At 47.9% G+C, this 16,403-nt stretch overlaps 1 protein-coding gene across 3 annotated transcripts in view; it reads left to right on the forward strand.

Moving 5' to 3' along the window:
• Positions 1-15,436, forward strand: part of ABL1 (ABL proto-oncogene 1, non-receptor tyrosine kinase) — an 89,465-nt gene extending 74,029 nt beyond the window's left edge. For all 3 annotated transcript variants that reach the window (XM_069770672.1, XM_069770675.1, XM_069770673.1), the window contains 4 exons: positions 1,259-1,411; positions 1,983-2,072; positions 2,410-2,574; positions 11,698-15,436. In XM_069770672.1, the coding sequence (XP_069626773.1) occupies positions 1,259-1,411; positions 1,983-2,072; positions 2,410-2,574; positions 11,698-13,397 (2,108 nt within the window). In that variant the 3' untranslated portion in view covers positions 13,398-15,436. The remainder of the gene's footprint in view (positions 1-1,258; positions 1,412-1,982; positions 2,073-2,409; positions 2,575-11,697) is intronic.
• Positions 15,437-16,403: the final 967 nt, after the last annotated feature.

Here is a 16,403-nt window from a genome sequence, read left to right on the forward strand (position 1 = left end):
TGATGCAAAATGTTTTATAGATGGGGGAGGAATACCCAAAACAGCCTCTCAAGGAGTTGATCAAGGTGTTTTTTTCTGCTTTGACTTGCATGTGGCGGTGTTGGCTGCTGCCAGGTATCTGCCACAGTCTCAAGGACGCTGCTGTATCGCTGTGGTGGCTGCAGGACCCCTGTTGCATTTAAATAGTAGAGTACTCAGGAAGGAAAGATCCAAAAGGAGTATTGGGTGTCTTTAATTAGGGTTAGCGTAACCTTGTGTAGTGTAGGTTGGGGCAGTGGACTTTGGGATCTGATTAGAACAAGCCAGCCATCCCTGGAGGCCACGGCTGCTGCTGGGCACGCCACAGTTTAGACGCTTTCACCTCACTGCCTCAAGACAGCAATCAAAGAAAATTGTGCACAGAAATGTCTAATGTAAATTGCCCTTGGTGGTGTTACCATGTAATGTGATGTGATTTCCTTACTTATGCAGAATTGTAATCGCTTTCTCTTCAGGTTAAGAACAGAATAGGGTGACTGAACTAATTACATGCAGGTTGTTGAACTGGTGTTGAATTTATTCTGTGTGCCTGACTCCTGGGTTAGCTGCCTGACCCTGGTGCTGACCTGCATCCACACCGACTTCTGGGACTTGAATGCCTTGCCTGTTTCAAGACCCTTTTTGTGCTTTCTCTTCCTGTTCAGCTTTCCCTGTGACCAAAATCTCTCGCCCTCACCCTGTCTTGTTGGTAGCACCTGCTGAAGCTTTCCTCTCACCGCTGGCTCCCAGGTTTCCCCTCTAGACCATGCTGCAGCTAAACAAGGGCACCCCAAAAAGCCCTGAGCTATTAAAATGTGCAGGTCCTCTAGGGAGAGGTTGCAGATGAGAGGAGCTGTCAAATTGAGGGAGAGACTGCAGTGCAGCAGTGAAATGGTTTCAGCTAATCCACTGTGAAGTCTCTTAATTGTGCCTTTAATAGGACTTGAAGGATCTCAAGGCGTTCAGGTTTGAGACAACTGATACATTGAAAATTAGTCTAATTCTACCCTGTCATATCGCAGGAGACTTGTCTGTGCTGACGAAGAGGCTTGTTACGCTTCTTTAACATTTAAGCTGCTGCTGAGCATGGGATCTGAGCCACCCAGAGCTGGTTTAAGTGTGCAGCACTGTTTAGTGACTACTCCCACTAAACATCCTCTCAAATTTAAGATGAAAACAAAGCTTATTGATTTTTTTAATCTTTTTTTATTTTATTTTTTTCTTTCCTTCTGCACTGCAGCCTTTGGCGTTCTGCTGTGGGAAATTGCAACCTATGGTATGTCCCCTTACCCTGGGATTGACCTGTCTCAAGTCTATGAGCTGTTGGAGAAAGACTACCGTATGGAGCGCCCGGAAGGCTGTCCTGAGAAAGTTTATGAGCTCATGAGAGCATGTAAGTGTTCCTCAGCCCTGCAAATGCTGCTTTTTAGCTCTGCAGAGGTGCAGTAAAATTGCCAGGATCTGGCCACATACAGCAAGGCACAAGAAACCCCCTGCCAGTTCCAGTGAAGGTGCAATGCTATGTAGAAGTGTTTGCTTAAAACTGCTTTCCCCAGAGGACGAACACGCTATGTTCTTCTCTACTGGGAGCACATAGGCCTGGGGGAGAGATTTGTTGTTCAGCTCAATGTTTTCTTTGTCTCCTTTTTCCTAACAATTTAAAGAAAAGCTTGTGCTCTAAGGATGAAGCAGGAGCTTCATTAGGCTTCTTAAGGGACCGACTGTTACTCTTCCATTGTGGCCTTTTGGTACGTGACTTAACAGTGTGATGCGTTTTTTTTTTCCAGCATTACTTTGGCTTAGTGGTGGTTGCAGATACCCAGCACCCTTCAGATGAGGTTTTCACGTCATTGTTTTATCTCGCCCATTTTATAAAAAAGGAACTGCGGTAGCTAGCTCCTCCTGGTGCAGTGTACTGAACGTCTAATGCTGGCAGGAAGTTTTGAGTGGTGTTGTTTTTTCAGGCTGGCAGTGGAGCCCTTCCGATAGACCCTCCTTTGCTGAGATCCATCAGGCCTTTGAAACGATGTTTCAGGAATCCAGCATATCGGATGGTAGGTCTGGGTCCCTCTCGGACCAGCAATTCTAGGGATGGGAAAAGGGCCAACTGCATCCTTAACACTGCACGTTGCTCATACGCTGCTTTGCAGTGAAACTCAGTCCTAGGTTATACGGCCTGGTGTGAATGGCATAGAAAACAGAGGCGTTTACATGTGGGCTTTTTCTGTGTATGGGCACGCACCTGATTTTTAAAGGCTCAAATGGCTGAACAACCTCAAGGAAACTCTACCTTGTGTTGTTCGCTTTTCTTTTGTGCTATTAAGTCTGAACAGCACAATAGTTCTTATCTTCTGTTGATTATAGTGATTGTTTTTCTTCTGTTCGTTGCAGAGGTGGAGAAGGAATTGGGAAAGAAGGGCATGAGGAGTGTAGTGAGCAATTTCCTCCAGGCCCCAGAGTTACCAACCAAAACACGAACATCAAGGAGAGCTGCTGAAAGCAAAGATGCCAACGAAGGCTTGGAGACTGCACATGCTCGAGGCCAGGGGGAATGTGGTAGGTTTTAATTAAAGTCATTTTTCCTTCAGGAAATACAGAGGAAAACAAAATGCACGTCCAGCTCCAGGTCTTCACCTAGGCAAAGCTGTGTCTAATAACAAGTGCCATCTTTCTGTACCAGTATTGTGTTTCTGGGTGACAGGCTGCTGAGTTTGCCTTCCTGGGTTCAGAACTCCTTTTATTATTTTTTTGCAAAGGTACGTTGTTAATCTTGGGACCAGATACACACAGCAGCTGGGAGTTTGAATCCTTAACTGACTGAGGGATTGGCATTTTACCTGCCGTTGCTTAGAGAAGCCCTAGGAGTTCTTTTAACTTAATGGCTGTTGCCTGCAGCTCCCTATAGACCAGAACCTGAGCACAGAGCTCTCTGATCATATCTTCTTCCCACTCCCTGGCAGGAGCTATCGGTGGGATCTCCCACTGCATCTGAGTGCTGGGTAATCTGCTGTGTTCAAGCCACTTTACACTACCACAGTGCATAATTTAAAGCAGGAGGATTGCTCAGGTTTAGCAAGCCCCATAAGGGAGGTTTCTTCACTGTTCCATCCTACCAGATTTGTGCTTGGAGCACTGAAGAGTATTACTCTTGGCAGGTACCAAATATAATTTCAGCAAGGGACAAAGAGGTATTTACAGAATCTTCCATGAAATTAAACTCTCTTTCAATCAGTTTCTTCAAGAACTTACCTTCCCTTCTGAGGTAATAAAAGCAGTGGTAAAACGCTGAATGTATGCAGTAGATTTGTATCTAGCTCATCTGAAAAACATTAAGGTAAAACGAAATACAGTGTTTTTTTCCAGCTCCTATTGAGGCTGCCTTCTCTGACCATTCATGTGACTGACCTTTTTTTGTGTAATGTCACCTAGTAGTACATGTTTCAGTAGCAGATGTACATCTAGACAAAGAGGGGAAGAAAAGAGGGGATGTTAAATGTTTGAAAAAGGAAGTATCAGTGATTTAGAAAGGAATGTTATTTACTGTATATAGGAAATATAATTGCCTAGTATTACAAGCTTTGAAGTAAAATAACTTCATTTAAATACTTAAGGGCTTTGAGAGATTCAAGTGCAGCAGGAATAATATGATTTTAACATTATGCTGGGAACCATTTCACTCTTTATTGTGAAAGAAAATATTTCACATTAAAGTTTTATTGCAGTTTCCCCTTCAATTGTCAGTGTTTCCATAGCAAGTCCACTGGCTGGAAGCTGATCCTCAGTGCAAGCTGCTAGTTTTCTCTGGATCCTCCGCAGCCCCACTGTGTCTAGACACAGTAAGGCCATGGCCTCCCAAAGTGCTGTGAGAGCTCTTCTGGTTGTCCAGGTCCCCATAAGTTTTTGTGTGGGAATGGTTTAACTGCATGTGGTCCTGTGGAAGCATGCTGTCTTCTCAAAGTATGCAGCAATTTTTTCTTCAAATTCTCTCTCCTCAACGAAAATCCCTTCCTCAACCAAAATCCTACCCATAGCATGGTGATCACCAATATGTGACTAAGAAGCATTCTCCTTTTCCCCTATGACTCTGCTTCATCTCCCTTCTTACTGCCTAGTGGGGCTGTAAATGTATATGCTGCCCTGAAGGCATTCCTCCTTTGAATTAGAATGCCATCTGAGTGCCTGGCCTGGGAATGAGACGCCCTGTCAGTCAAATATGGAGACCTTCAGGACTCTGGATAAATTTATTATAAACCACTTGTCCTGGGTTCAGCTGGGATAGAGTTAATTTTTACAGGAACCTGGGAGGTGGGGGGCATAGCCGGGGCAGCTGACCTGAACTGGCCAAGGAGCTATTCCATACCATGTGACATCATGCTCAGTATATAAAGGGGGAGCGGGCCGGGGGGTGGGCTCTTCTTTTCGGTGGGGGAAGTGGCAGAGCGTCGGGTCCCGGGTGGTGAGCAGTTGCACTGTGCATCACTCTTTTTTTTGTATACTTTTTCATTAGTACCGTTGTTGTTGTTGCAATTTCTTTGTGTTGTTCCAGTAAACTGCCTTTATCTCAACCCTCGAGGTTCCAGGTTTGTTTTTTTTTCCTCTCCTCCGTCTTCCCCCCATCCCACCGGAGGGGGGCGGGAGGAGTGAGCGAGCGGCCGCGTGGTCCTTTGTTACCGGCTGGGCTGAAACCACGACAGTCCTTTTTGGCGCCCAACGTGGGGCACGAAGGGTTGAGATAACGACAGATCTGGCCAGAGCGTGTTGAAACAAATTTGTCATACGCATTTCTTATACTAGATAAATAGATGTTAGTCACAATGTTGATTCAGCTGTTTACATGGTGGCGTTTTGTAAGTTCTTATATGCTTTATGTATTGCCTGCAGTTGCGTATCTCATCTCTGGGAGAGTGATTGGGATTATCATTTTGCTGTACTGGGCAATGTCGACTTGTGAAATGATTACATCACTGGTCATGAGGTTAAGCTGTTATCTGTATGAGGCAGTGATATCATTTCCAGACTTTGGGCACCTTCTGTCGGATTTTATTGGTAATTACACCCAACCCATGGGGAAGTCAGGGGGGGATACTTCCCCCCATCCGTTCCCCTCCCTTTTCTCTTTCCAACTAATTACAACAGTTTTCGAGAATTTTGAATATCCTTGGGATGCGCAAGCCTGTGTGCTGTTAGTGCTATGCCTCCTGACTATGTTTCAGGTCTTGTCTAGGGCTACAAAGAGGCTCTTTAAGAGTACCACCCAGAGATCTGTCCCAAAGCTGGATATTCATGGGTGGCACGGCGTGTGGGAGGAGGTGGGCAGGTATCTAGAGAACTTCTCACCTCCAGTGACTTGGAAGTTCACTCCCGAACAACTGCAGAACCCTCATGAAGTGATAGAATTTTTGAAAGGAAAATGCTGTGGCTATCCCAGAGACACACAACTCACTACACTGTGCTGGGCCCTGGCCGGTATCTACCAAACCCTGCTTGATACTATGCAGCACCCCCAGGGGGAAAAGGGGGAAAAGATGGAAAACAAGACAACATGCACCGTGGCTGCCCCAACCCCGACAACATGCACCGTGGCTGCCCCAACCCCGACAACATGCACCGTGGCCGCCCCTACCACGACAACAGGCACCATGGCTGCCCCTACCCCGGTGACAGATACTGCCACTAAACCAGAGAACCAACCTGTGCCAGTATCAGTTGCCCCTGTACAGAAAAAGAAACACACAAAGAAATCAGTTCGCTCAGTGAGAGATGAAGATGAACCAGGGTCATCGCGAGAACAGGAGGAAGAGGCAGAACCTGAAATAATTACCCGATCTCTATCCCTGAGTGAGTTGCGTGACATGCGAAAAGATTTTAGCCGCCACCCAGGTGAGCACATTGTTACCTGGCTGCTCCGATGCTGGGATAATGGGGCTAGTAGTGTGGAATTAGAGGGTAAGGAAGCCAAGCAGTTGGGATCTCTGTCTAGAGAAGGGGGTATCGACAAGGCGATTGGGAGAAAAACACAAGTCCTCAGCCTCTGGAGGCGACTTCTGTTAGGTGTAAAGGAAAGATACCCTTTCAGGGATGAAGTTACATGTCACCAAGGCAAGTGGACCACCATGGAGAGAGGTATCCAGTACCTGAGGGAATTAGCCGTGCTGGAGGTGATTTATAATGATCCAGAAAATGCGCAGTCACCCACAGATCCAGATGAAGTCCAATGCACACAACCGATGTGGCGGAAGTTTCTACGAAGTGCACCACCAACCTATGCCAACTCATTGGCAGTAATGTCCTGGAAAGAAGGCTATGGACAAACGGTGGATGAATTGGCTGTCCAACTCCGGCAATATGAAGGAAGTCTCTCTTCCTCCCTACGGGCCTGTGTCTCAGCTGTAGAGGAATTGTCCCGAGAGTTCCAGCAATTCAAAGTAGATATGTCCTCCTCCTCACCTGTACAGGCCCGCATTGCAGTTATTGGGAGTAAGCGTTCCTCTGCCCAAGAGAGAGGAGAGAGAAAGTACACACGACGGGCTAACCTGTGGTTTTACCTGCGTGACCATGGAGAGGACATGAGGAAGTGGGATGGAAAACCTACCTCAGTCTTGGATTCACGGGTACGGGAGTTGCGAGAAAAAGCAACCAGAAAAGAAGATTCTTCTTGGAAAACTGCTGCTCCAGTTTCCCGTGAGCAGTCCCCCGGGCGCAGTAGATGGGCCGATCTCATTTCTGATCCTCTTGAAGGGACTTCTGATTCACATGTGCAAAAAGTGGGTAACAGATATTCTAACCAGGATTAGAGGGGCCCTGCCTCCAGCCAGGTGGAGGAGAGGGACAACCGAGTCTACTGGACAGTGTGGATTCGATGGCCTGGCACGTCAGACCCACAGGAATATAAGGCTCTAGTAGACACTGGTGCACAATGTACCCTAATGCCATCAAGTTATAAAGGGGCAGAACCCATCTGTATCTCTGGTGTGACAGGGGGATCCCAAGAGCTAACCGTATTGGAAGCCGAAATGAGTCTAACCGGGAATGAGTGGCATAAACACCCCATTGCAACTGGCCCAGAGGCCCCGTGCATCCTTGGTATAGATTATCTCAGAAGGGGGTATTTCAAGGACCCAAAAGGGTACCGTTGGGCCTTTGGTATAGCTGCATTGGAGACGGAGGAGATTGAACAGCTGTCTACCCTGCCTGGTCTCTCCCAGGACCCTTCGGTTGTGGGGTTGCTGAAGGTTGAAGAACAACAGGTGCCAATTGCTACCACGACGGTGCACCGGCGGCAATATCGCACCAACCGAGACTCCCTGATCCCCATCCATAAGCTGATTTGCCAATTGGAGAGCCAAGGAGTGATCAGCAAGACTCACTCACCCTTTAATAGTCCCATATGGCCCGTGCGGAAATCTAATGGGGATTGGAGACTAACAGTAGATTATCGTGGGCTGAATGAAGTCACGCCACCGCTGAGCGCTGCTGTGCCAGATATGTTAGAGCTTCAATATGAACTGGAATCAAAGACAGCTAAGTGGTATGCCACAATTGACATTGCTAATGCATTTTTCTCCATTCCTTTGGCAGCGGAGTGCAGGCCACAGTTTGCTTTCACTTGGAGGGGTGTCCAGTACACCTGGAATCGACTGCCCCAGGGGTGGAAACACAGCCCCACTATTTGCCATGGACTGATCCAGACTGCACTAGAAAAAGGTGAAGCTCCAGAGCACCTGCAATATATTGATGACATCATCATATGGGGCAGCACGGCAGAAGAAGTTTTTGAGAAAGGGAAGAAAATAATCCAAATCCTTTTGAAGGCTGGCTTTGCCATAAAAGAAAGTAAGGTCAAGGGACCTGCGCAGGAAATCCAGTTCTTAGGAGTAAAATGGCAAGACGGGCGTCGTCAGATCCCTGCGGACGTGATCAACAAAATAGCAGCTATGTCCTCACCGACTAATAAAAAGGAAACACAGGCTTTCTTAGGTGTTGTGGGCTTTTGGAGAATGCATATTCCAAATTACAGTCAAATTGTAAGTCCTCTCTACCAAGTTACCCGGAAGAAGAACGATTTTAAATGGGGGCCTGAGCAACGACAAGCCTTTGAACAAATTAAGCGGGAGATTGTTCATGCAGTAGCTCTTGGGCCAGTCCGGACAGGACCAGATGTTAAAAATGTACTCTACACTGCAGCTGGGGAGAATGGCCCTACCTGGAGCCTTTGGCAGAAAGCACCTGGAGAGACCCGAGGCCGACCCCTGGGGTTTTGGAGTCGGGGATATCGAGGATCCGAGGCTCGCTATACTCCAACTGAAAAAGAGATATTGGCAGCATATGAAGGAGTTCGAGCCGCTTCAGAAGTGGTTGGTACTGAAACACAGCTCTTCTTAGCACCCCGACTGCCAGTGCTGGGCTGGATGTTCAAAGGGAAAGTTTCCTCTACACATCACGCGACTGATGCCACGTGGAGTAAGTGGATTGCACTGATCACACAACGGGCTCGCATAGGAAACCCCAGTCGCCCAGGAATTTTAGAAGTGATCACGGACTGGCCAGAAGACAAAGACTTTGGAATGTTGCCAGAGGAGGAGGTGACACGGGCTGAAGAGGCCCCGCTGTATAATAAACTGCCAGAAAATGAGAGGCAATATGCCCTGTTCACTGATGGGTCCTGTCGCATCGTGGGAAAACATCGGAGGTGGAAGGCTGCTGTATGGAGTCCTACACGACTAGTTGCAGAAACTGCTGAAGGAGAAGGTGAATCGAGTCAGTTTGCGGAGGTGAAAGCCATCCAGCTAGCATTAGATATTGCTGAAAGAGAAAAGTGGCCAGTGCTCTATCTCTATACTGACTCATGGATGGTGGCAAATGCCCTATGGGGGTGGCTACAGCAATGGAAGAAGGGCAACTGGCAACGCAGAGGTAAACCCATTTGGGCTGCCGCACTGTGGCAAGATATCGCTGTTCGGATAGAGAAGCTAGTGGTAAAAGTACGTCATGTAGATGCTCATGTACCCAAGAGTCGGGCCACTGAAGAACATCAAAACAATCAGCAGGCAGATCAGGCCGCCAAGATTGAAGTGTCTCAGGTGGACCTGGACTGGCAACGTAGGGGTGAGCTATTTATGGCTCGGTGGGCCCACGATACCTCAGGCCATCAGGGGAGAGATGCAACATATAGATGGGCTCGAGATCGAGGGGTGGACTTGACCATGGACACTATCGCACAGGTCATCCACGAATGTGAAACATGTGCCGCAATTAAGCAAGCCAAGCGGCAAAAACCCCTGTCGCATGGGGGGCGATGGCTGAAATATAAACAGTGGGAGGCCTGGCAGATTGACTATATCACACTCCCACGAACACGCCAAGGCAAGTGCCATGTGCTTACAATGGTGGAAGCAACCACTGGATGGCTGGAAACATACCCTGTGTCCCATGCCACTGCCCAGAACACTATTCTGGGCCTTGAAGAGAAAATTTTATGGCAACACGGCACCCCAGAAAGAATCGAGTCAGACAACGGGACTCACTTCCGAAACAACCTCGTAGATACCTGGGCCAAAGAACACGGCATTGAGTGGGTATATCACATCCCTTATCACGCACCAGCCTCCGGAAAAATCGAACGATACAACGGACTGCTGAAAACTACATTGAGAGCAATGGGGGGTGGGACTTTCAAACATTGGGATACACATTTAACAAAAGCCACCTGGTTAGTTAATACTAGAGGATCCGCCAATCGGGCTGGCCCCGCCCAACCAAGACTTCCACATACTGTAGAAGGCGATAAAGTCCCTGTAGTGCGCATGAGGAGTATGTTAGGAAAGACAGTCTGGGTTAGTCCTCCCTCAAGCAGAGGCAAACCCATTCAAGGGGTTGTTTTTGCTCAGGGACCTGGGTACACCTGGTGGGTGATGCAGAAGGATGGGGAAGTTCGATGTGTACCTCAGGGAGATTTGATTTTGGGAGAGAATAGCCAGTGAATTGGGCTGTATGATACCTAACTGCTAAATACCCTGCCAATGCATGTCATTGTATCTATAGTGTCTATATGCCATATCAAGGGTATTACTGTAAGAATTACCCAAATGACTGCGGGATGGACTTTGAAACTAAGCCAAGTACAACAGCGACAGAACTTGAACTGACACCCAGCAATTTCCTCAAGATCAACATCCTCGACCTGCAGAACAAGGGCGTGAGTTGCACCAAATGTACTAGCCACAAGTTCCAGAGGCAGCATACAACAACCCACCATCTCACACCATCTCTCTTATCCTGAAGAACTGTTACAACAGATGGAGCCCCAAAGTCATGGACTAAATAAAATCAATGGACACATTAGAGGAATAGCCCATACGCTAAAGGAATACCATTCGTGTGTGTGTGTGTGTGCGGGGGGACGACGGGGACGGACGCAAGTCCATATACTTATATGTATAAGACAAGGAAGTGGTAGTGGTCGACTGGAAAATGTAAGATCTGGGCATGATGTAGATGGTATAGAATAAGGGGTGGATAATGTCCTGGGTTCAGCTGGGATAGAGTTAATTTTTACAGGAACCTGGGAGGTGGGGGGCATAGCCGGGGCAGCTGACCTGAACTGGCCAAGGAGCTATTCCATACCATGTGACATCATGCTCAGTATATAAAGGGGGAGCGGGCCGGGGGGTGGGCTCTTCTTTTCGGTGGGGGAAGTGGCAGAGCGTCGGGTCCCGGGTGGTGAGCAGTTGCACTGTGCATCACTCTTTTTTTTGTATACTTTTTCATTAGTACCGTTGTTGTTGTTGCAATTTCTTTGTGTTGTTCCAGTAAACTGCCTTTATCTCAACCCTCGAGGTTCCAGGTTTGTTTTTTTTTCCTCTCCTCCGTCTTCCCCCCATCCCACCGGAGGGGGGCGGGAGGAGTGAGCGAGCGGCCGCGTGGTCCTTTGTTACCGGCTGGGCTGAAACCACGACACCACTACTGATTTTTAAATGCCTCTTGTTAAGCGGAAAAAGGGTCACCCCATCATTTGCGTCTGGAGCAATGCTGCTGAAGGAGGCTGTTACTGCCACTTTCCTCCATTATTGTACAAAGCTGGCCATCTTCGTGGTGGTATGACCTGAAGTGTTCAGCTGTCAAAGGGCGTCTTGATTTCTGCTTGTGAAAAAATTATTTCCATTCCCCACAAAGGATGACATCAGGAAAGGAGGTTAGGAGTATCGGAATCTTAAGTGAACAAGGAGACTGGGGATGGAGGTGGGTTAGAGAGATATCTTATTAATTCAGAGGGTCGGCTATTCAAAAGACAGCAACAGCACAGGGACTAAAGCAAAGGCCTCTTAATATTTATCTTCTTCACGGTGTGAAGTTTAGACAAGTCTCCAGATGTGAGAGCGGGAATCTGAACATAAACATTTTGTGTTTGTATGTCGCTGTTTAAATCAGAAGCCTACAGGGAGGGTAATTTGGCAGCTGAGTTCTGTAGAGGCCACCTCAGAAATGAATGTATGCAGGACTAGGGACCATGTTCAGTCTGGGCTTGAATGTGGCTGTATTTGCTTTACTTCTGGTCTGAAACTGTGTCTCTTTACAGAACCTGCACCTTTCGGAGGTGCTGCAGTGGTTTGATCCTGGAAGAAAACCGATTATTCTGGCTCCTGAAGCAATGCTCAATAAACTCTTTTCTTTCCCTTGCAGACCCTCTGGATCACGAACCTGCTATTTCTCCCTTGCTCCCACGGAAGGAGAGGGTGGCCATGGAGAGTAGTTTGAATGAAGATGAGAGGCTGCTTCCGAAAGACAAAAAGCACAACCTCTTCAGCGCCCTTATCAAGAAGAAGAAGAAGACTGCTCCTACCCCTCCGAAACGGAGCAGTTCCTTCAGAGAGATGGACGGCCACTCGGACCGCAGGGCGGGTGGGGAGGAGGAGTGCAGGGATGCTGGCAATGGAGCTTTCATTGCACCCCCCACAGATGCAGCTGACCCCTCCAAGTTTCAGAGCCCAAGCAATGGGGCTGGTGTCACCAATGGGGTTGTTGCTGGGAACTCTGGATTTTTATCGCCCCATTTACGGAAGAAGTCGAGCACGATGAGCAGCAGTCGAGGGGTGGCTGGTGAAGAGGAGAGTAGTTCCAACTCCAGCAAGCGTTTCTTAAGGTCCTGCTCAGCCTCCTGTGTGCCCCACGGAGCAAAAGACACAGAATGGAAATCTGTTACTCTGCCTCGGGATTTGCAGTCCACGGGACGCCAGTTTGATTCCTCTACTTTTGGTGGACACAAAAGTGAAAAGCCAGCACTGCCTCGGAAGCGGGCAAACGAGGCCAAGACAGACATTTCTGTCAGGGGAACAGTGACCCCTCCTCCACGGCTGCTTAAGAAAAATGAAGAGACCACTGACGATGTGTTCAAAGATGCAGAGTCAAGCCCTGGCTCCAGCCCTCCCACTCTGACGCCAAAACTTGGCCGTAGGCAACCTGCTGCCCCTCTTTCCTCCAGCATGCTCCACAAGGACGATGGAGTCAAATCCAGTGCCTTAGGTACCACTGTGACGATGGACCAAGGTTCTGCTGCCAAACCCAACCCTGCTGGGTTCGTGGTTGCCGGTAAGGCTTCCTCTGAGGAGCCACGACTGAGGAGGCTCAAGCAGACCTCAGAGTCGGCAGGGAAGGACAAAGGGAAGTTATCGAAGCTGAAACCAGCACCTCCACTTCCGCTTTCTTCATCGTCCATCAGCAAGCCTGGGAAGGTTTCTCACAGTCCCAGCCATGAAGCAGCAGCAGATGTGGTGTCTGGGCTGAAATCCAAACAGTTGACTCAGGTTGGAGAGGCTGCAAGCAGTGATGCTGTCAAGCCAAACCAGTCAGGGGAAGGTGTGAAAAAGCTGGGGATCCCCTCTGTACCAAAGCCACAGTCCTCTACAAAGCTGCTGATGAGCACGACAGCCCCAGCTGCCTCTTCCTCATCTGTACCCTCTGCCCCAGGCGGGGACCAGCCATCATCTACAGCCTTCATCCCTCTTATATCCACTAGGGTCTCGCTGCGGAAGACCCGGCAGCCGCCAGAGAGGATTGCCAGTGGCACCATCACTAAAGGGGTGGTGTTGGAAAGCACTGAGGCTCTGCGGATCGCCATCAGCAAGAACTCTGAACAAATGGCAAGCCACAGCGCTGTCTTGGAGGCTGGCAAGAACCTTTACACGTTCTGTGTGAGCTATGTGGACTCCATTCAGCAGATGAGGAACAAATTTGCCTTTCGGGAGGCCATCAATAAGCTGGAGAATAACCTACGGGAGCTTCAGATCTGCCCGGCAACAGCTGGCAGCGGTCCTGCAGCCACCCAGGACTTTAGCAAACTTCTCAGTTCAGTGAAAGAAATCAGCGACATTGTTCAGAGGTAGCAGAAGCCAGGTTAAAAAAAATTTTAAAAAATAAATAAATCACAATGGGCCAAAGCCAACTGTGGGAGAGGGTAATGTGTGGACTGACAAAGGACTGGGGCGTTCAGGTTAGGGCTGTGCAAAAGGCAGACTGTGAACGGATGCCCCAGCTCCAAAGGGCAGGGCTGTGTTCAAGAGGCACTTTCCACCCTCTTAACTCAGATTCCCTGTGTTTCATATACTCGTAATCGTCTTATCTGTGGAGTTCTTGCCTTGTGGACTACAAGTCTAAATGCTGATGTCACACCATGCCTTTTTATTAATATTTTATTGTTCTGGACAGATGATTTAAGACTGAAGCCAGACTGATGGACACTGAGATGCCATCCTCCTCAGGAGGACTTTCTACTGCATTTTCGTTCCCTCCCTCTGCCCCACTGTACACAAGGATGAGTGTTTGATTAGCAGTATACCCACTGCATTTCTTGGGAGAGTTGCAGCACATGTCCCTGGCCCGAGTCTGACATTTACCAGACATTAATGCGACAGATTTGGTGCTTGGGTGGGAAGGGGGGAAAATTGTTAATGTAAGGTTTTTTTAATGACAGAATGCTACAAGTGATGTTCGCCCAAATTATTGCTATGATTCCGCCTGCTGCCCTTCGTTTCTGTGTTTTCAGTAATTTCTTAATGTTATTGAGCCCAAACGAATTGCTCGGGTTCAGAATATTGCAGACAGCACCCTCTAATGTAGTGGCACAGGAGCCTGTTTGCAGATCTCCCCTGGTAGCGAAAGAGGACTGGAGAAGGTCTGAGGAAGGATGTGCTGTCACACTCTCATGATATCTAACATTAATCGGGCTGGCGTTTGGGGTGGAGGGTTGCAGAGGTCAGGGAGCAGTAGGCTGGTGCTGAGCAAGGCATCGCTCCCTGAAAGACAGGAGGGTTGCAGCAGGGGGAGATAGCTTAGGATGAGCTCAGAGTTACCACTGTGCCTCCAACAGTCGTTTCAGCTGAGCTTGCACATCGCAGATGGGCGAGAACTGCTGTTTCTCTAGTTGGATTTCCAGGGTTTTGTTCTATGAGCGGAGATGGGACCTGGCTTCTGCCCTCCCGTAGAGACCTGTGCTTTGAGGGGCTGTGGTGCCTCCCTTTCCGTGCCAGTGCTAACTCCCCATGAAGAGCTCAGATGCCAGTACTTTGGGGTTAAAACCGTCACTACCTTCATGCCAGTGTTGTTCCATCCAGCATCAAACAAGGATCTGTGAAGACTGCAGATGCTTCTCTTGGGTGCATCTCCTGAGGAAACTGCCACAAAATGCTGACAGCAGGACTCCTGGGCTTCCTTTCCAAGGTCCTGTGACCTTCCCAACTAATGCAACACAACTGGGAACTAACTGTGACTCGTGAAAATAGTGAAAGAACAAGGTTTAGGGCTATTAACGGTGCAATTTAACTCCTCTTAACAGTTCCAAACAAGAGAAAAAAGCATTTTCCATGTCCTGTTCCTCAGTAACTCGTGACCCCTCTTGTGTATCTTAAACACTAATTGCCTTCAATTGTATTTTATTCTGTTCTCTTTGGAACTGTTTGTTTTGTATATGATTTCTAGTAGTTCACTCGTGTGTGTTCACGCCACTTCTCGCCCTCACAAACAGCCATGACAAATGTTCAAAAGAAAATACACACTTCTGCCACAGGCTGCCTTTAAAAATGTAAAGGAAAAAAAAAAAAAACCAACCAACCCTTGGACTGTCTCTTTCCTGGAGGTACTGTTTTTACTTTGATAACATATTGTGCCACTATATTATACATTTGTATCTTGTTATTACACACTTTTGTAGACTTGTCTTTTTTACAGTGTGTAAATAGCTCTGTCCTTCATCTCTGTGATACTTAAGGGGGTTGTTTCCCCTTTAATTTGGTCCAGTACAGATTGTTTCTGTACATGACTTTCAATTCTTCCTCCTCTCTTTCTCTATTTTTCATTTTTTTGATTTATTTTTTATTCCAGTCTCTCTTGCGTAGTATATTTAAAAATAAATCAATGTTGAGGAAAACCCGTGTTTGTCTGTTAGCAAGGCTTTTCAAACCCTCCTCTTAGACTCCATGTCCAAAAAGAGGGTTTCCCTGTTTGAGTGGTTCACTGGGGCCCTTCGGCACAGTGGTCTGGTCAGAGCGCCAGGCAGCAGCACCTTTCCATGTCCTTTTGATCTGGCTCTGAAAAGTCAGGAGAGAAAAAAGATGCACAGAATAAAGACTCTGTCATCACCTCTTTTGAATCAAAGACTTTGCTGTTGTCTTCAATGGGATTCAAATCAGAGATTTGACTTCTAAACTTTTCTTCCTTTTAATTGTTTGTATTGGGTATTTCAGCTGCTGTTGTTTTTTCCTCCTCCTCTGCTGTGAAATGGCCTGTGAGTTTCTGTCCTCAGAGAGTTCTGGCTGCTCCCTCCCTCATTTCTGGTTGTCCATCCTTATATTCTGTTTTCAGAGTACCTTCAGCCTTTCCAGGAAATCTTGAGGGAGGGACATATCCAGGTACTAAGCAGCCTCTAAAATGAGATACCACCTTGATTAATGCAGATGCTGAAGACTAAAAAAGGATGAGAAGGAAACAAGGGCAGATGACAGCGAGTGGTGTGCCTGAGGTCCTGCAGTTGCTCAGTGATGTTTTAGCGTCATAACCCAGCTCACCCTATTTCTGATCCCCTCAACAAGTCCCTGGTGAAATCTGTCGGTCCTGGCGCAGGGAACTGCTCACTGGTGGACCATGGGAACAAGGCTTATCAGAAACCTTGTCTTGCCGTAACAGTGATTGCGTTGGGCCGCTTCTAAATGAGCCTGAAGAAGATGAAAAGAGGAGCAGGAGGATGCTGTTGGCAAGTATAAGTGCAGTTAATGGTCTGCACTTGGCAAGGCTCGGGCTACTTTTCGGCAAAGTGGTAGTGTCTGGTGAACGTACGCCCAGAGCTATAAGGGGTTCCTGGTTATTCTGTGGTGATGACCCTGGCAAAGATCAGTGTC

Source organism: Haliaeetus albicilla, chromosome 26 (assembly GCF_947461875.1).
Source record: "Haliaeetus albicilla chromosome 26, bHalAlb1.1, whole genome shotgun sequence".
NCBI classification, from domain to species: domain Eukaryota; kingdom Metazoa; phylum Chordata; class Aves; order Accipitriformes; family Accipitridae; genus Haliaeetus; species Haliaeetus albicilla.